Here is a 20,895-nt window from a genome sequence, read left to right as displayed (position 1 = left end):
GAAATTATTTTCAATCTGAAATTAACTATCGATTATCACACTGCACTTGTGCCATCCGTGCTCAATCAGCTAGCCAACTGCAGAACTAATTCTGTCCAAAGAAATCGATTTGATCCTTTCTTTCGGTCTAATTAACCCTAAGTCTGAAGTTAATCAATCAAATCGTGCAAGTGCGAGTGCGGGGGTGACGAAGCTCAGTATTGTTATTATTGAATTGAGAAAAAATTTGGCGTAGTTATTTATTTACTTCAATCCACATCAATATTACATCACGATCAAAACTCTTCTCGAGAAGTCATTCATACATAGAAGTATATTTGCATTGCCAAAAAGACTCTTGTTTTCATTTGCTTTTGCAATGGCCTTCAAGATGGTCAGTATTATGTTCCGATTCAAATCTACATTATGCATCTGGGTCAAATATGCAATTGCTAACTCAACAACCTCATAGTCTTCTTCTCAAACTGCAGGATCTGGAACATCTACTACTACATCAAGCTCTGCATCTAGTCTTGTTTCCACTTTGATACCTGTTGCCGCTCTTGCTGTGGTATATATCATTGCCTTCTTGGTCCTTCGCGCAAAATATTTACGCGTCTACCAACCTCGAACTTTCTTACCAACACTTCGCGAGGATGAAAGAACATCGCGGTTATCTGATAGCAAATTTGGCTGGCTTGCTCCCTTCAGAAGTATACCAGATGAACATGTTCTGGACCATCAATCCCTTGATGGTTACTTTTACCTTCGATTCTTCGGATTGTTGACCAAGATATGTTTTGTTGGTTGTTGTATAACTTTCCCCATCCTATTTCCGGTCAACGCGACTGGTGGTGGTGGCCAGAAGGAGCTTGATATACTATCTTTCAGTAATGTAGTTGATAAGAATCGATACTATGCCCATACATTTGTTGCATGGATATTTCTCAGTCAGTATTCCTCGTACTAGTCTTTCGTTTTTCAGGTCTCTCCCACGTTTGCTCGAAAATCTGCTGACAAATTAAGGTTTTGTTATATTCATGATCACCAAAGAAACCATGTTCTTTATCAATGTTCGACACAACTATATGCTAGCCCCATTCAATGCGTCCAGAATTTCATCCAAGACTGTCCTTTTCACCTTTATCCCACAGGAACATTTGAGTGAATCAGCATTAAAGGAGGCTCTTGGAGGCGATGCTGTTGTTGCTCGTATATGGATGGCTAAAGATTGCGAGAAGCTTACGGAGAAAGTAGAAGAGCGAGATACCGATGCAATGAAGCTGGAAAATGCCGAAATCAAACTAATCAAAGCCGCAAATGATAGACGCCTTAAATGGGAAAAGAAATGGGCTAAGGCGGAGAAAAAAGGAAAGCCAAAGCCAGCGCGAAAGAATGTGGATACCGAGGCTGGACTTGTCTCCGAATGGATGAAGAAGACAGATCGACCATCGCATCGTCTAGGGAAGATACCATTGATCGGAAAGAAAGTTGATACCATTGATTGGTCTCGAAACGAACTTCAAAAACTTATTCCAGAAATCGAAAAGGACCAAGAAATTGTAGTGGGCCAAAACGGGACATCACTCCCTGCTGCCTTTGTTGAATTCAGATCCCAATTTGAAGCCAATTATGCGTTTCAAAGATTCAGCGCAAAAAACCCCACCAAGTTGGACCCAAGAGCTATCGCAGTCAAACCCCAGGAAGTCATTTGGAAGAACCTCAAAATCAAGAAAACACAGAGAAAGATGAGGGTCATCGCTACTGCGACATTCTTGACTGCTATGATTATCTTTTGGTCGATCCCTGTTGCTGTTGTCGGTGCTATCAGCAACATAAATTATTTGACTGAAAAGGTTCCTTTTTTGTCATTCATTAATGACATCCCAAGTGTTATTCTTGGTGTCGTCACTGGTTTACTTCCCTCAGTTGCATTATCAATCCTGATGGCCTTGGTACCCATCGTCTGCAGGTGGATGGCCAAACTCAGCGGTGAGGTGACAACACCGGCCGTGGAACTTAAATGCCAGAATTGGTATTTTGCATTCCAAGTCATACAAGTATTCTTGGTCACCACATTCTCATCTGGAGCGGCAGCTGTGGTATCCAAAATCATTGAGAATCCTTCTTCAGCTACCACATTACTTGCTCAAAGTTTACCAAAAGCTTCCAACTTTTTTATATCTTACATCATTGTTCAAGGTCTTGGAATTGCAGCTGGAAATTTGATCAACGTTGGCGCTCTGGTCATGCTAACCGTTGGTGGTAAATTCCTTGATAAGTCACCAAGAAAAATGTACAATCGATATATTACATTGGCTGGTCTCGGTTGGGGGTCTTTATATCCGAAGTTTGCTTGTTTAGGAGTTATTGGTATGTTCATGCAGCCCTGGCAAACAGAATGTTGATTTCTAACGATGAATTAGCAATCTCTTATTCTTGCATCGCACCACTTGTTCTCGGATTTGCAACTATTGGGTTCGCAATCGTGTACCTTGCCGTCCGTTATAACATGTTCTTCGTTCTTTCCAACGACGTCGATACTCGAGGATCTGCGTATGCTAAAGCTCTGCAACAATTAATGGTCGGAGTGTATATTTCCGAAGTCTGCCTACTCGGTCTATTCGCCATCAATACGACCATAGGTCCAATCGTTCTTATGGGCGTTTTCATTTTCCTGACAGCTGTTTACCATGCTGTGATGCGCCATGCTTTAAAGCCTTTAACTATGTACCTTCCAAGGTCCACTGATGGTGATGATCAGGTTGCTTTATTCGAAACGCCATCAAACAACACTCACGAATATACCAAGTCTGCACTCCCACCCACACAATCCGAAGGTCGTGGAGAAGATGCCAAAAAGTCCAAGAAGGCCGCGATCCTTGGAAAATTGTTTGATCCAAGAAAATTCAAATCACACGCGCGTGCCAAGAAGTTTGTGACTAGTCGCGAGGAGCTTCCATCGTATGAAGAAGCTGTTGAGAGTCAGGCTTACCTTGATCCTGCTATTACAAGCCCCCCGCAAACCTTATGGATCGTTAGGGATGAAATGGGCATTAGTCAACACGAGGTTGAGGCTACGAGTGGGGTAATCCCAATTAGTGACGAGCTTTCAACCTTCAATGAGAAGGGGAAGGTTGTCTGGAATCAGGATACAGTATTGCAGGCGCCAATTCGGGAAAAGAGAATCGATTATTGATCGTCAAGCTCATCATTAAGCTCTGTATGATGCATGGTCAGAAACATGGAGATATCACAACACGTAATGGTGAGTGAAATGATTTGGAAGAGTGTGATGATGAAGTTTTATGCTAGGAGAAGATGGACATACCCAAGTGATTATTGTTAGTGTTTGTCTGCTGCGCCATCTGCGTATGAATAACGTTTTGTAATTAATTATAATTTTATCCCTCGTCTGAAGTTACAACTGTCTACACAACTTTACATTTCCCATTCAGAGTGACTCATTTTACCTGACTCTCTGGTACCAATCTTACGCAGCTATTTTGATCCCGGTCATAGACAAACGCATGGATCTGACAGTCCCATTCCTTCATTGCTCGCTGAACACTAGGTTGCTGTCTTAACCATTCTACTTCCGACAGTACGTAAAGTTCCGTGAAATGACGATTCCGTGATTGAGGTGATTGAGCAGGTGGCTCGAGTGCGTCAGACTCTTGATGAAGTTGGATGATATCACTGGATGTGTTAGTGGGATTTGTGTTGTCATAGGACTAGAAGTGAATGGAGAGGAGTGATACGAAGGTTTAGGAAGAGAAGTGGCACGTGAATCTATCTTGGCAGTATTGGGGAGAATTACCGATACCAATTGTTACTATCGCTTTCTGATTCCTCAAGCAGATGACAGTCATAGTGGCCGCATATTATGATATGCTGTACCTGATTCCAATGACTTTAGTGTTCGAGTTCCACTATAAAGCAAGCTTTAACATACCTTTAGAACATCTACGGCCCATTCAATTGCACTTCCACTGCTTGTATCACCAACGCTCACACGGTTTCCTAAGTTACGGTGGACAAAGATCTCGGATCTCTTAACATTTGTGAGAGCATCAGTTTCTGATACCAGGGAATCAGAACACCCTATCCAGAGTACAGTTTCTTTTGGTTCTTGGGCATTGGTAGTTGAGTCCCGGGAAGGTGGAGGCGACGGTGGAGAAGAGGCTGATGGATTGTTGAATTGGAGTAGATTGGCTGGAACAGATTGAACAGAGTAACGGAGGGAGGGGAGTGGAATCGTCATTTTCACGAATTTCTTTGGTTAAAAGTTTGATTGGAAGATGTATATTCAGTTCAATCAATGTTTCCGAGAGAGAGAGGAAAGAATGTAAAACTGTTACTTTCATTCAACTTTCAATGTATACCTATGCAATGGTAAGTGATCACAAGACAGTGGAGATTCATCATGTTTAGAAAAGGTTAGACCATAAAAATGAGTCCCTTAGCGGCTTAACGTGGGGTGACTTGTTACAAAAATCACGCCACATAGCATGCAGTATGAAGCTTAGTGAAAAGCTTGTTTTTGTCTCTTCCAGTAGAATTGATGGTGAATTTTGGAAAAATGGAATCTAGATGATATATATGATAGGATTGGGAAGCAATTCGAGAAACGATATCAGGCTGTGTAGATCTGTCTCGATAATGGCGGAAGAACAGAGTACATTAGACTTCTAGCTGTGTGTTACACACGCTATGTAAAATTCATTTGATCGAGATTCCACACCTATCATAACATATCACCAAAGTACGAAGTAGAGTGGCTCAGAGTGGGAACGCGATGTGTGAAACGACAATATGTGTTGTCGATGGTTCATGCTTCGATATGGGAGGATATAGCCTGAAATTCATGCAGACGGCAGTTAAGTAATCAACCTCCTTCCACCCTACTTCGTATGGACATGAATAACTCGCTCTTAATGCATGGGGAAGTTGATCGTGTCGCCACCTGGAAGCTCCACTCTACAATGACCACTGAGATCAATTATTAGGAAGAGCTGACTTCATGCATATTTGATGGTATAGCAGGCCAAGAAAGCGACAGATACTGTGCGTGTTGTGCTTCTAGCAACATGTAAGGCTTTGATGCGATTGTCTATCACCACCAAACGCGATTCCATACTAGGGAGATATGACGATACTACAAATCAAAAGTTATGAGGGTTTCCAGCTTGATCCCCACATTCTCACTACTAGGTAGAGACAGAGTTGTTTGAGTATTACTTGGACCGAATTGGTGTTTTTGAGAAGTTACCTAGAGTAGTATTCAAGTAGAGAACTTGCGGACTTACTCGACACTCACGACAATTGGGGGCTAAATTCGCGGGGTAAAGTGCTAGTCTTCTTCTCAATCATAAATGAACCAAATATCTAGAGATCACCGGGGAACATTCCAATTTGCTCGATGACTGAAAATTGAGATGCTTTTCCATGTTTCCATCTACTCGTTTTTCAAGATCTGGTTAGAGAAGAGACGTAGTTGATAATGAGGATGAAGATGTGATTGCTGATGTGACAGACTGTACTCCGTATCCGTACTCTGTGCATCAACAACTATGTGGGGTGTACCTAGGTGCTAAACTTATTTACACCTACCTCACTGAAAGTCTAATAAAAAGGTTATTATCACTGGACCTACGATTGGTACCTAGACATCCCTCATTTGTAAAACCAACTGGTGAACTCACCTCTTTCCTATTCTCGACTTACCTTATCGTCGCCCATTCGTTGCTGACCTTTCTTGTCCATTGTGATGTAAAAAATCTTCCAATGGATTGCCACATACATTAGAGGAACTCAGTCGCACTTCACTTCAGAACGAAATTTGTCATGATGGGGCTTTCTACGCTATTGCGACATTATTCGCAAATTCAATCAAAACTTCAACTACTCATTGCCATTCGCTCTATCTTTCTACCGCAATGACCTCTCCCTCTTCTGATGAGATTTTCGATAATTGGAGTGGAATCAAAGAAGATGATTTCTCCAAAACAATGTTCGAGACATTCGGACTATCCAATGATGACAACTATCTATATCGCGCCGAATCATTCGCCATGACATTATCACAAATTCAAGAAACTACTAGTACGGGAAAATTAAAGTATCACTACCAAGACAATGGCAAGGTTGTTCAGGTAGGCCATTTCTATTCACAACTTGCAGATTGATGTTGACTGACTTCTCAGGTACCACTCACAGACATCGATGCCTATACTTCGATATTCTCTTCCAAGACCGATACATCTAAAGCTCTAGTAGCATTCTCCTCCAACGCAAAGAAAGGTTCACCTCGAGAATGGGTTGCGAATTACCTTCAATCTCGCCGAATTGCTCCTCCATATAAGATACCGAAAGCCAAAGCACACATAAATCCATACTATGAGATCTGGGCTCACACATGTCGGATGGTATCTTTCCTTGGACCACTTCCTGATGCACATTATGCGAATCCTGCGGCCGCCAAAATGACCCATCCTGTTCTTCCTGTTCTTTACCATCATTTTGGATGTGTCGTACCATCTTACGATTCTCTTTACATAATATCTCAACTTGTGGAAGAGTCAAAAGCCGATGGAGTTATTGATATGGCAAGTGGAAGTGGATATTGGACATATATGTTACGCCGAATGAAGGTAAAGGTCAACGCTGTTGATAACATGGCGAGTGAATATAGAAACATGTGGATACCTGATACTGAAAAGGCAGATGGGGTGGAATATCTGAGGAAGAATGCTGGAGGAAAGAACAAGGTCTTATTAATGGTATATATGATTACAGCCGGGACATTTACGAAACGGGTGTTGAACGCTTACAAAGGAAATACAATTGTGGTAGTGGGAACACAAAACGCGAATCGATACACAGGATTTAGCGACTGTAGTATGGAAGAGTGGTTTCAGAAGGAAATGAATGATTGGGAGCTCACTTGCAGGATTGCAATGCCAAGTTTCGCAGGAAAGGACGAAGGTATGTTTGTATGGAAGAGAAAGACTTTATGAGGCTTATGAAAATTGTTGAGGGCATGGAATTGGGCAAAACTTATGGTGGATCATGATGTATGATGGGCTAGAAATGTATTCATCTCATTGGGGCATTCCATTTGATACTGGTATCGATTACGCTTCTGCGATGAACATTTGGGTGATCCTCGAACCTTTGGTATCTGTTTAATGACTTTTCTGATCTGCTGTCAAACAACTTGCAATGAAAGCTGGGGCTCTTTTTTTAGAACCTAAAAGATCTTTTAGTTCGAGGTTGAACAATTACATTGCCTGAAACAAGTGTTGGGCATGGTAGTCATTCATTGGTGGGCAATGAATCTGTAGGACAGTTAGTATCGTCTCTACCTGTATTTCAAGTGGTTCTGGTTAATGATTTGGTACGCGAGAGAGAAAAAAGAGCTTACTAGTTGATGTGAAAGATACTTTGGAGAAATGAGTGTAGCAGGCGACGGGGAGAGTGATGTTTACTACTTGGACAATATGAAATAAGGGGTTGAAAAAATTGCTGATTTTTATCATGTTGATCGAAGGGTGATAAGGGGAAGGATGGTTTTGTGATTTGGGAGTCATTCAAGATCATCATGATATGCTTACGATTTGCCAATGAATACTTGTCTTCCTGCTTCATTCAATCTACGCTTTTTTCCTCATAAGTATGGGCCTGCTATATTACTTCGAACTCGACTCATTACTAATTCGGTCTACCAAATTTGAAGTTCTCAATATGTTGAATTAGGCTGAATGGTATACCCTTCAACTTGACACACCCATTATCAAGAATTCTAAAATATCAAATAGATTTCTGTGATTTGTTCCCATATGATCGATCATATGCATTCAATATTGTCACTGTAACTGCGTGAATAATACTCATGCTGACGGCACTCGCACATGTAATGGGGTATGGGAAACTGGGGTTGCGATGGAAAAGAGAGAGAACAAAAATATGGAGCCTGAAGTAGGCGGCAGAAGTGCAGCTGGTTCATTACTGGGAGAAATTGGAAGATGACGGGGGCTACTAGGGCTATTTGATAGGAAGACATCTTGTAAGATCTTGAGCTTGTCATAGTGTGATGGATCCTTCAATCAGGAGTGGTTTAATAAACATTTTTTTCTTTCTTCTTTTTCTATCGAGGGATCAATCATTAAAATTGGTAGGTGGGGTTTGGGTGAATTTGAAGGTACATGAGTGGGCGGATAAGAAGGAGTCAAATCCATTTGGAAGTATATTCTTGTAAGATCTTACAAAACTATTGAAAGGGAAGAGAACGGAAGATTAATCGATTAGGCGATATAAGTGGTCAATTACCTAGCAAGTGAATCGATAAAATATTAGATTTTATATACGCGCGGTTGATATCGACGACGATGAGAGTTTTGGAATTGAGTGAAGGGCTACTGGAAGAACTCAAGTAGTTCTAGCGATAGTGATAGCTTGCTTATCTATCTGGGCATTCTCCAGCCTTAGCTGAATAAACACAACAGTACAGTTTGCATTTGGAGTTCAAGCTTTATCGAGTAAGCATCGGATAAAGTTCAGAGACGGAACATTCCACAGAACAAAGTTGAGGCTGCTATTCAGCTATACCCGATCAAGGGAATATAGCAGAAGTCAGAATAATCTCAATCTTACCTTTGAAGCGAATGGCAGTGGAATCTTAAATATCTAAGAAATATGCGCCTTGTTTTTTGTATGTTACCCTTGACTTGGTCGACCTGAGTACTTCTGCCTCAAGCATACTTAGACTAGCACCTAAAACAGTATGCGAATTTTATCCGAACCCCTACTTCAAAGATCAGTATACTTATACGTATTACACTTCATCCCTTCAATGCAGCTTCAAAACAATCTTCATCCCTGCATTAATATAGCCCTCGACATAAATTCGACGTCTAGCAAGGCCTAGTACACTTCTGATAAGTTCAATGGAAACATTTCTGTGAACGAATATGGCAAATAGCAAAATCTCATCTTATTTATTCTCAGGGCATGTCTTCTCATCAATGCGGTACAGATGTAGTCCAGCCAACATCCTAGAATACACTAACCTTCAATCTTTTCAATCTTAAAGTCTCTATCAAGGTATAAAAGTACGGAAAATCAAATGAAGCACAAATACAATCTTGTTGACTCCACACTCACACGACTCCAAGAATTCCTGGCGTCAATTGTGGCTCCTATGGTCGTTTGCTAAGCGCCCTAAGTAGCGCCTCTGATTTCCTGGGCGAAAAGAACTTATAGATATATCTGCTCTAATGACATGCGCCACAGTACTCATTATGCGAATAATTTTTTTTTGATCAATCTTACGTACTTAATTCCGATAACTCAATTTTACAAAAGATACCGCTCGCCCATTGATTTTCGTTTTTGTTCTTCTCTCCCAATTCATCCCTCTCCTTCTGTTACTACCTTCTCAGAAAGCATTTCTCCATCCAGTATGGAATCCAGGATGAGAAAACGAGGATCCCAGCAAATTGAGAGCACTGGGTCTAGTGTCTTTATCTCTGACGATTCGACCCTGCTGCAGAAAACCAAGACGCGAGTACTGCTTCTCTTTGAGGAACTCCCAGAGTGGGCAAAGGATAATGAGTATATTCTCTCCGGTTGGAGACCTGAGACAAATTCCTACTGGGAATGCTTCAAGAGCATGGGATATATCCACAACGAATCAGGCAACATATACACTCATTTCTTCGCAACCGTATGGATGGTTATTTTAGGGTCATGGTGGAATGGATATGCAAACGAGTGGTATCCAGCTACCAATTCTGATGATGCCATTATTTTTTGTCTTTTCTTTCTAGGCGGAACTGCCTGTTACATTCTTTCAACAGTTTACCATCTATTTTCAAACCATTCGCATGCAACTTATCTCCTTTGCTTGAAGCTTGACTTCCTCGGAATCCTTGTTGTCATTGCAGGGAGTTTTCCACCAGGACTCTGGTACACTTTTCCATGCGCTTCACGCCAATTGAAATTTACATGGATTGCGGTAAGTATCATTTCCATAATCACGTTGCTCTTCTATTGAAGGCTCTATTTGCGGGCGTCAGAGTAAATCGTCGAGCTATTCAGCTGACCAGCTTGTACAGGTTGACCTTATCGCTCAATTCTGCGCCGCCTTGCTAGCTCTTTTCTCGAAATCCTTCCAGGCTCCCAAAATGCGACCCCTCCGTGGATTAGTATTTTCTTCTATGGCATCTTCGGCATTTTATCCTATTATTATAAAGATTTCGCAAGTCGGCTGGACGCAGGCGAACTCTGAGTACGGAGCTTCGTTGTACGGCTTTGCTATTATCATCTATTTATGCTCTGTAACAATTTATGCAGTAAGCTCGTTTTTCTCCCTAATTGGAGACTCGTGATTTGTTAACATCGTTGACAGCTGCGAGTTACAGAGGGCTGGAAACCTGGATACTTTGACATTTGGGGCCATTCCCATCAGCTATTTCATGTAGGTATAACAATTGGCCTTACAGTACATTTCTTGGCCTTCTTCAGGGCCGTTGATCAATTTTACATTGTTAAGCATGGCCAATGCCCAGATTAAGGACTTCGAGTAGTTGAATACAATTATTATTGTGTTCCTTTCGTTACAGATATACCTGTCACTTTCGTGTGACTTCTAGGGTGTTCAATAGGTCAGGTCAGACTACAGCTTAACAATCAAACTCCTTAATATGTTCAGCACCTTGCAAATTGTTGAAATAGTTTCAGCTATTGAGATTCATTCAATTGTCGAATTGAATTAGAATAATGAATGTAAATCGTTTTTTGTTGTCCAAAATAGCTCATAATTAGATCAACATTGGCAGTCGGAGAAACAGTATGGTTACCCCACTCATCACCTAACTCCATGACGTAGTTGGACGTACCATCGTTAGGATACCAATGGGGCAAAGTATCATTAGTGTACGCTCCACCGGTGTTAGGGTTACCAGTTCTAATAAAGTTAACCCAGTAGCCAGTCATCAACTCGCCGATGTAGTAATCTTCATCAGTGAAAGGATATTTGTCAGTATTGGCGTATAGTGCATTCAATGCGTACATAATTTCACTTTGATGGAAAGCACCCTGATCCTGTCCCGGTGGAGCATCTACAAAGGATAATTAGTGCTGATTTCTGAGCTTATGGAGCAATAGAGAGTACTTACGGTCCCAGTAGTAGGTGTAGATTGGGCTTGCGGCAGACTCAATCCACTTGTTTGCATAAGCCCAACTGCTGACAAGCGAGACATCTCTTTGAGCGGCGTTCCAAGCCATGTTTGCCAGAGTAACATTGCCATCTGCAGGGTAAAGTTTGAAGTATTCGTCGGAGAGATTGCCCCATCGGAGAGCGTTGTATTCTTGGTATTCGGTGAGATTATATAGGGTAAGGGATGTAGAGGCACCGCTCTCGTCTTTGGTGTTTCCGGTGATAATTGGGACATCGTTGGCGGGACCTGCGATGAGTTGATCCAAGTATTTCATCGGGAGAACGTAACCATCGAGGACAGGCTTGAAGATAAGGGGGTCGTTGCATAGCAAAGCAGTAATATACCAGATCCTAGAGTCTCGATCATTGGATCCTTGGATGACATCTGACAGAGGCAGTTCACGGAGTTCCGCAAGAGTACTAACGTTTTGAGCAGCTGTGTAGTTCACACCGAAGGCTAACGCTCTCTCCATAGTGATGTAAGAAGTAGCTAGACCGGCAAGGAGTGTATCATATGGATATCTAATACCGGACTGGGAGATACCGCGGTGGAAGTAACCAGTAAAAAGTGGACTGTTGACTGCATGGTAAACTTGTGATGAACCGAAAGATTCACCCGCAATTGTAACACTGTCTGGGTCACCACCAAAGTTGGCAATGTTGTTTTCGATCCACTTCAAGACTTCAAGTTAATCAAGAACGCCGTAGTTGCCGGAAGTGTTGTAACCGGTGGTAGCGAGACCCTCTGCATTGAGTTCAGGAGTGGCGAGATAACCCAGAACATCGTCACGACGATTGAATGTGACCATGACAACATTTTCACTAGATTGGAGTATGTCAGTATTTATTCAATACAAGCAATGAAACTCGACCTCTACCACTATCTGGAAATTTTTCAGATATAGAAAGTTTGCTCGAATTTGAATCTTAGCTCGTGTCAATTGTAGAGAACTTACTGGCCATTCCGCCACCATACCACCAAGAATTGTCACTCGTCTCCTCAGAACCCTGATTCCAAAGCAAGACTGGGAGCTTGTCACTGGAAGAGTTTGCGTTAGTCCAGATATTAGACTTAAACAATCCTCGCTCACATAGCCTGTTGAAGCGCTGGTAGGACAAGCAGGGCCGAAGCTGGTAGCTTGTAAAGTTTCGTTCCATAACTCTCTAGGTTGGGCTGGCTTCCATCGGTTTTGGTAGCCAGTATCAGCGGCATAAGGAATATCTAAGAAGGCGGCGACATTACTGGAAGAAACACCGAAGTATTCTTCACTGACATTGGCTGTGAAATACTTGTATCCTTGAACAGGACCCAAAGTGGTTTGTATTGTTTTGTTGTAGAGCTGTGCATTGATAGGAGTAATTGTCAAAAAAGCCGAGGTGACCAAAGTCACAGCAAATTTGGAAGTAAAGAACGACATGATCGATTGAGTCGTCTCAAGATGAGCGATAATTAGTACAGAATGTAGTTGTAGATGTCTGGCTAATCAGCTGTTGAACGTCCTATTGATCTCTATTTATGTCATAGATCTGCCGCTCCATTGGAGGTGCCGCGTAGGCTCAAATGAACGTGTAGCTACATCCAAGTGAACACTTACGCACGATAGATGAATGACAAGGGGGATTTTTAGTCTTTGGCGCCCCACAGACGTTGCAGCAGTGCCACTTATGGCTTTGAAATAAAATATCCATCCATGAGCGTGGGCGACTTGCCATTGCTCACTGTCTACAGACCAACCTATTCTGATTCCAGACGGATATGATACTCGTTGCCTCCATTTATATACTTCAGCTCAAACAACTACAGCAGGGAAGCCGCTCATGGTACGCTAACCAGGTAAAATCTATAGGAAAGAAGGTGCTAACCTAATCTCACAGGATATTTGCATTTATGTAAAGTATTGTTTATCACATCAATTACGCTTGTTACAGAATTTGGGGTTTCGGGACCGTGTCGGAGGTTTCTTAACCACCGAACATGGATCTCGCCCGCCAAGCCAAGAATTCCTTTCAAACTGTAACTGCCGTGTACTATGTATGTATGCTCGGCAAACCAAGTTGAACGTAGTGTCGAAAAGGCATTTGGAGAGGTATATCAAGCTTTTCTTACTAAAAGATACGCGTCATCTAACGTTCATCGCATTCGGACCCGATAGCTCAGAAACTTGTTTTGACATACTCTATTTGGACATCGTATTAGTGATAGCAGGTGATATCGTCCTATTTATCTTGTGAAAAACTTAATTTGGGGTTGTATTCTCACAAGGAAATAAAGTTCAGCGTTTCTGCGCCATACGCTACAGCCAAAACTCTTTAAAATGTAATCCAAGAACGTTCTCGAGTTGATAGCAGTAGTTCATGTGATATGCCTCTGCAATACTTGATTTCATCATTGAGTTTCTGAAAGATTCAATTTGAGAAAGTCAATCTCATTGTCTGCAGATAAAAGTAATAGTACCCAATGTCAAGTCTCGATCGTATGCCTACCTGATGATATAGGAATCATGAAGCCGGGAGCTGATATCTAGATATGTACTAGGGCGAGTCCAGGGAATTTCATGTCCAGCTACATGCCTCGTTGGAAAGAAAAGTCATACAAAAGGATTTGGCCTTGAGAGGGAACAGTATCACGCGGGTAGATGATGAAATTCAACAAGATTAGAGTGGAACGGAAGCCCCATCCTTGATTCTCTCTTCACAATCTTGCATGCTACACTCATGCAGCTCAGACATGATAATCATATAAGGTAGACAGATGTAGGGCATTCATAAGAACTTAAGAATAAGATTAATAGGTTACAAAATATGTGGCGCATAAAGAAAGAGAAAGTAAAGAGAGTTGACCGATTTTCTCCCTTGGACAACCACGTAAGACGAAGAAGAAAACAATTGACCCAAATGCGTAGAAAGCTAATAGTATATACATGATACGTAAATGATAAAGTGGCTTGACCAGCTTGAATGGTAGAAATCCTGTCTAGATGCATTTATGTCGTCGCCTAATCCTTGGGGAGAGATCCGAACCTACAAGGAGAACCTTAATATATGATTTCTGAATGCTACCAGGGGATGGAATATGTTTATCTTGACTTCAAGTGTACGCTGCCCACTCCCCCCCTCACTTGTTTCCAAAATTTGACTATGAGGAAGGCTAAAGCCGCAATCCCCGGCACTGAAATGTGATGATCATTACTTGGCAGATCGATCACTTCCTCTACCTACCCATGAATTCGGCTTCGAGGTCGGTCAGTGTCACCATTTATACGGGAGTGTGTGTCTTTTTTCTTGGTCGAATGCTTGCTAAGTGAATGGTCGGTACTATAGAAGTTGACCCCATCCTTCATTTTTTTCAATCGCTTGGTATCACTGAAGTTCTGAACAAGACAAAACACTTGAATTTGACGTGTTGAGTCTGTAGAAGTCTTCTGTGGTAGTATAAAGCTTCTATACTCCTAAAAGAGTGCCCCGGTTGATACCAGTTCGACTAATTCAGTCTCTGCTTACCAATATTTTCCTCCATGGTATGGCTATACTAAGTCTCAAATGAAGCTTTTTTAGCCACGCTGAAACCCTATATTTCAAAAGTTCGAACTATTATAAACTCTGAACGCAGCCTCTGTTCATTGGTCCATGTTGCTCGGTATGCATGGGTCTGGAGGGGATAATTCCAATCCGCAATTCTCAAAGCTCTCCTTGATCCGCCAACACATGATGTTGGATTCCCGTATCTAATTTCAAAGAGCTCGGTCGCACTCTCAAGATCGGCAAGAAGTCGACCCCCCCTTATTTCTGCCCGTTAAATGTCTCAATCGTCCACAAACATGCCACCTCGAATTCACTTGCGTGATATCGCAGCCCTTCGCCAGCAGATCGCCTCGTCTCTATTGTTGGGATCTTGCACTTCTTATCGATCGGTAATGTGCACAAAGCCCTCTCGAATCCTGAAAGTTGGTGACATATCCCTCGTATCATTCCCGCTGTTAGATACCAGCTCGTCAGACATCGCCATCAGCAACGACACGGCAATGATGCCGCGTGATGAGACAATAACATTACTCAAGCCGGGTATCTAGCTGTAAACACATGATAAAGTTCTTCGATTATAGCCTGAAATTTTTGAATGTCATAATATGGTGTAGGTGAGATACTAAAACTGGAATTGAAGATTGATTTGCTCAAATAAACATCTTCAAAGTAATAAATGTGGTAGGTAAGCTGGGCAACCTGGCTGGGGTATTCATGTTTGGACAAGCCGACCGGTTATGCAAGGCTGATCGAAGTGCAGACGGTGATCTCCACACTCAGAAAAACCGAGAAACATATTGGGTATTCGAGGTATAACGTGGTTTAACAGTGGCTCGGCCATATCAGTAAGTCGGCCACCATTTTTACATACAAAATACGTCTGTGCACAACCGTGCACTTTCTTTATTTATTGATATAATTTTCTAAAAATCTAATATTAAATATTTGATTATATATAGATTATAAAAATCTAATTAACTGTTACAACGGATTAGTAACAGGCTGTAGAATCACTGACTTATAGGCTATAATGGTATTATAGGCCTCAGTGATTCAGCTGTAGTATACCGGGGGACACTGGGCACCCAAGGAAAGCCTTAGGCATGTATATAGTATTAGTTATAGAATACTTTAGGAATCTAGAATATAATTCTCAGGATAATAGGTTCTAGAAAAGACAGAATATAGTAAGCAAGAAGGCTTTACTAAGATTAATAATGTCCTAGGGGATTAGGCTTCAGAACAAAAGGATAAACTAGGATAACAGGAATTACGGGACAAGTGTTATGTAATCAAAAGCTAATCGACTTATTGATCGATTTGCTGATTGATTTGTTGATTGATTTTAGTATGAAGGTTTATATAGGTGTCACGGCGCCAACTACATGATCTGTAATTGCCTTCGTACCTCAGGCACAGAATACTAGCGCGCCCTACTTCCTATAAGTAGGGCTTCACTCTTCCATAGCTCTTCTATTCTTATGATACAATATAAGTCTTTACCTGTACTATAACAATTTGTATTATTATCAAATAAGCTATCACAGCTTTATTTCCCATTTTATTTCCAAAGCCCTACCAACACCTTATCCCGATCGCGCTGATCGCACCCACCGTTAATCCATTGTACACCCTGTTGCTAATGTTTTGAGTCTTAAAAAGCGCTAAAGATAGGTAAACAAGTATTTATACCAGAAATACTTGCATCTGGCTTACCTTTATAGTTCCTTTTCTTGAATTACATTCTCAACTTTATTAAAACCAATATCTTTCCCTTTACAGATCTATTCAATAATCTAAATACTATATACTTCGCCACCGCTTAAGCTGTATTTGAATTAATCAAATCGATTACGGGCTTATTACAAACCTAAGCTACCATTACTCAGACTTAAGCCATTGATATTCAATCAAAGATTGTTGAATTGAAAGATATAATTGAAATATTGAAGATTGTTATTTACAATAATTTGCAAGCTTTATCTTATCACAAATATCTCATTACCCCCAAAAAATTCAATGATAATAAACAAGATATCACAAAGTATTAAGATTAGTATATGATTTTTCATAACGCAGTTAATTATTGCTTAATCACAAATTACAAAAATGAATCAGAGTTTCAGAAAATCATATTTCTTGCTAGCCTACTTTCTGGCCCTACTTATATAAACAATCAGATACACTTTGATACAATTACAGATAATGCATATGATTCCGACCTTTAGCCCTTTGAATAGTATATTATAATAAGCATTTGACATAAATTAAATAAGCAATACCAGACTCTAGATCTCTCACACAAAGCTTCCATGGATTACAATAAATGTAAAATGAAGAAGACCCTATTTAATAACTTTATTACCGAATTCAAGCAGTTCGCTATCAAATATAAGAAGACTATTGAATAATAAATCGCTGATCTTAAACTCAAAGTTTTATAAAAACTAATTGATGCTTTAGTTAACCACCCTAATAAATCTTTTATTATTGATATCAACACATAAATAGTCTAATGGTAAGGTATCTACAATAATTTAGAGGAGAAGATTTATCTTGATAATCAATTGTGAAGGACTGTCATAAAAGAATTCAATTCTACCTTAGAATCTAAAACTAAAGAAGGAAGAAAAGAATAAGAAGAGAACTGTAAGGGCTCCGGACTATATACACCAATAAGTCACATGCTAGGCTAAGGTTCTAGAAGCTAAGTAATTGAGAAAGGAATCTGAAAGAGATTGAATCGTTACATTATCTCCTTGTCTGAAAAAAGCTTGCCCTCGAGTGCTTATCTATTTCCTTATCTCCAATAACATCATTATACTTATCATTACTATCTTTATAGTGTTTCAGTCATTGAGGTAATGCCTTAGGTGGGCCGGGAAGGTTTTGATTGGCTAGGTGATACTCTTTGAGTTTGTAAGGAGAGTATTTGAAGTTATCAATAATATATCAGGTAAGGTCAATATTGTAATTATGCTATTGTACTTAGTAGTAAATATTATTACAAATGCTTTTCGAAGCTATAATTTATTCGATTTTCTATTCTTTTTTATTAATAATATTGATTAAAGGATTAGGATTGTTTATTTAATTAGGAAAAAGGTCATTTGCAGTTTTTTATAGCTTTTCAGCTAGAAATGTATCAAAAATTTCATTATATCTAATAGCGCTAGCTTGAAGGAATGCCCTACCTTTTCGATAATAAGGAACTTGCTGTTTATTGGAAAATCTAGCTTTCTTGAAGAGCATTTGGTTTAATAATATTGCATATCAAGTTATATAAAATCGCCTATTTTGAAATCAATAGATTGTTAATGTATATTAATTTTGAGCTGGGCTTTTTCTTAAGTATTTATAAAATATTTTGTAATAAGTTTCCATATATTGTGGTATTATTGAGCTATAATACAGACTTTATCTATACTAAGCTTATCCTTGGTTTTAGTATTATAAAACTTCTAATCCTAAGAGATTCATAAAGAATAGCTGTGTATGACTTCAAATGGAAAAATATTATTAAGAGAATTGTAAGATAAAATGAACTATACATAATCCATTATCAATAAGAGCTCTAACTAATTATTTTGATAATAGAAAATAAAGGGTTAAAGTCTTTTTTGAAAATACTAATTATAGATTTCAATTTGTCCATCAATTTGAAGATAATCCATAATTAAATAACTAATATTAATATCTAGAATCTTTTGAAATTCTTTTAAAAACTTGATATGAATGGGATTCCAATTGGATATTATGAAAAGAAAGGATTGAAATAGCGATAAATATAATAAATATTAAATTTGACTACTATAATTGAATTAATTGTCTTTTGCAAAGAATAGAGATAGCTTGTTTATTAAATCGATTGATATAACAAATATATTATTATATCTATATTTATCTTTGTTAAAACTACAATAATCCATAATAATATATTCTCAGGTTGGTTTAATATTAGCATGGGTATAACAAGCCAGGGGTTTTGGTTCAAAAAACATTTATTCTGCGATAAGTATGCAATTTCGATAGTATTAAATTACTATTTGAGAGATTCCTTATCAGTAATAGCGATCGGTTAATAACTTCAGGGTTTTTCGGATGTTTGAATGTGCGGTAGAGATATTATTATGGGCTTCTTGAATTAAAAGGGTATGAAGGTTATTTGTATCAGGAACTACTAGTTTGTTTTTATATAATAGCAGTTCATTTTTGAGGCTAAAGTGATTATTGTCTTTCTGCGTTTGTTTCCGTAAGGCTTTTAAAAAAAGAATATAGCAATTAGCGAATAGAATATAATTAATAATCTATAGAACTAGGAAAATCGGAGTTAGGTTTAGGATTTGGATAAGAGTTTTTTTTGATAGGATTTGGTTGAAGCTTGTGAGCCAGAATAAAAGGATCAATTTGATTGTCTTTTAGGAGTTGCTAGTGGTATTGCAACTTTTTCTTTTGATTTTGGTTATCGAGTTTGTTGGTGTGGCGGGTAAGAGTATTAGCTAATGGATTGTCTTTTCCTGAATAATAGTATATTACAAAATTGTAGTCCACCAGAAATTCAGCCCATTATACTTATTGGGAGTTTAAGGCTTTTATAATTATAAAATAGACTAGTGCTTTGTGGTCGGTATAGATACGAATCTGGTGTGGTGTATTAGTGAGTTCAGTATACCAATATCTAAAGGACTTTATAATAAAGAGTATTTCTTTATCGTGGACTTTGTAATTAAGTTCAGTAGGAGCTATAGTTTTCGAATAGAATCTTACGGGTAGTTAATCTTCGTATACTTTTGTAAGAGAACACTTGCCACTATTCCATTTAAAGCATTTGTTTCCAATATATATTCAAGATCTTATCGATAATGCTGTAGAACAGGAGAGGAGGTAAGAGAATCCTTAAGAGTATCAAAAGTGTATATATAATTATCATCGAATTGGAAGGGAACATTATTTTTGGTTAAATTAATTAAAGATTTGGTTAATATATTAAAGTTATATATAAATCGGTAATAGAAATTACAAAATCCTAAAAAGGACTGGATTCCTTTAATTGTAGTTGGATACGCTTAATTGTATATAACAGTAACTTTCTCAGGATTTATTTCAACTCCTTTTATAGAGATTATAAAGTCAAGGTATTTAATACAAATAATACTAAATTCGCTTTTCTTTAGATCAGCTTAAAGACTAATGTCTCTTAAGCGTTGTAAGACCTTTTTCACATAAATCTGATATTCTAAAGGATCTGAAGAATAAATCAAGATATCATTCAAATAGACTATACAGAAGTTATTGAGGTAATTGAAGAAAATATCATTCATATAACATTAATAGGTAGTAGGATTATTAATTAGGCCAAAAGGAAGAACACGGTACTTGTAGGCTCCATAGCGTGTATGGAAAGTTGTATATTCTTTGGATTGAGGGTTCATTCTAATTTGATAGAATGCTTAAACGGATATCAAGTTTGGTGAAAATCTTAGCGTCAATAAGGCAACTAAGGATTTTATCAATCAAAGGGAGAGGGTATCGATTCTTTCAGATAAAAGCGTTTAGTATGCGAAAATCGATATAGAGTCAAAGACTTTTATCTGCTTTTCTTACAAAAAGAATAGAAACTACAAACAGGGCTTAACTAAGTTCAATAAAGCCTTTATAAAGGTTATCAGTGATATACTTTTTGATTGTTTTGAGCTCTTCAAGAGATATCTTATAAAGAGGGCTATATTTGAAAGCTTTTTCATTATTATCTTTAAGGGTAATCTTATAATTGTATAATCGATATAGTAATAGTATATCCGATTCGGCTTTCGAGAACACGTTGGTATAGTCTTCATATTCTGATGAAATGGAAGGTTCTGTGTTCAGTACAGATAATGAGGCTAGTAATGAGTGTGCAGCTGTATAGCATTGTAATAAGCTAGAATAAAGGTTTTGCAATACAATATCAACTAATTTGATTAATCTTTCTTTTCAAAGCGTTGATTGATTAATTCGCTAATTTTGTGGAAAGAGCTAATGAATAATTCATCGTTTTATCGGTATATATAGGTCAAATAGAATGTAGGGCCTATAATAAAAGCAATTCGATTAGGTGCTTTGAAGCTATCTGAGGAATATAGGATAAAAAAGCACTTTTTACAAGGTATAGGTATAGATAAATTATCCTTTAA

General features: G+C 38.9%; 5 protein-coding genes across 5 annotated transcripts; 3 read left to right on the top strand and 2 right to left on the bottom strand.

Moving 5' to 3' along the window:
• Positions 1-370: 370 nt before the first annotated feature.
• On the top strand, positions 371-3,178 carry EAF02_005685 (uncharacterized protein; the record flags this gene model as incomplete). Its single annotated transcript, XM_038901733.1, has 4 exons — positions 371-373; positions 452-929; positions 1,006-2,352; positions 2,406-3,178. The coding sequence occupies 4 exons, from the start codon at positions 371-373 to the stop codon at positions 3,176-3,178; spliced, it is 2,601 nt and encodes an 866-aa protein (XP_038757950.1).
• A 265-nt stretch (positions 3,179-3,443) lies between these two features.
• On the bottom strand, positions 3,444-4,243 carry EAF02_005684 (uncharacterized protein; the record flags this gene model as incomplete). The annotated part of the gene is made up of 3 exons (XM_038901732.1): positions 3,444-3,678; positions 3,800-3,879; positions 3,935-4,243. 3 exons carry the CDS (start codon positions 4,241-4,243, stop codon positions 3,444-3,446), a joined length of 624 nt encoding a protein of 207 aa, XP_038757949.1.
• Positions 4,244-5,918: 1,675 nt separating this feature from the next.
• Positions 5,919-6,998, top strand: EAF02_005683 (uncharacterized protein; the record flags this gene model as incomplete). The annotated part of the gene is made up of 2 exons (XM_038901731.1): positions 5,919-6,134; positions 6,186-6,998. The coding sequence occupies 2 exons, from the start codon at positions 5,919-5,921 to the stop codon at positions 6,996-6,998; spliced, it is 1,029 nt and encodes a 342-aa protein (XP_038757948.1).
• Positions 6,999-9,442: 2,444 nt separating this feature from the next.
• EAF02_005682 (uncharacterized protein) lies at positions 9,443-10,555 on the top strand (the record flags this gene model as incomplete). The annotated part of the gene is made up of 3 exons (XM_038901730.1): positions 9,443-9,997; positions 10,098-10,334; positions 10,391-10,555. 3 exons carry the CDS (start codon positions 9,443-9,445, stop codon positions 10,553-10,555), a joined length of 957 nt encoding a protein of 318 aa, XP_038757947.1.
• Positions 10,556-10,722: 167 nt separating this feature from the next.
• Positions 10,723-12,618, bottom strand: EAF02_005681 (uncharacterized protein; the record flags this gene model as incomplete). Its single annotated transcript, XM_038901729.1, has 4 exons — positions 10,723-11,102; positions 11,160-11,874; positions 11,902-12,022; positions 12,056-12,618. The coding sequence occupies 4 exons, from the start codon at positions 12,616-12,618 to the stop codon at positions 10,723-10,725; spliced, it is 1,779 nt and encodes a 592-aa protein (XP_038757946.1).
• Positions 12,619-20,895: the final 8,277 nt, after the last annotated feature.

Source organism: Botrytis sinoallii (assembly GCF_014898435.1).
Source record: "Botrytis sinoallii strain Bc 23 chromosome Unknown BSIN_009, whole genome shotgun sequence".
In the NCBI taxonomy this organism is placed as follows: domain Eukaryota; kingdom Fungi; phylum Ascomycota; class Leotiomycetes; order Helotiales; family Sclerotiniaceae; genus Botrytis; species Botrytis sinoallii.
Note: the sequence above shows the minus strand (reverse complement) of the source record. Positions and strands in the feature narration are given on the sequence as shown.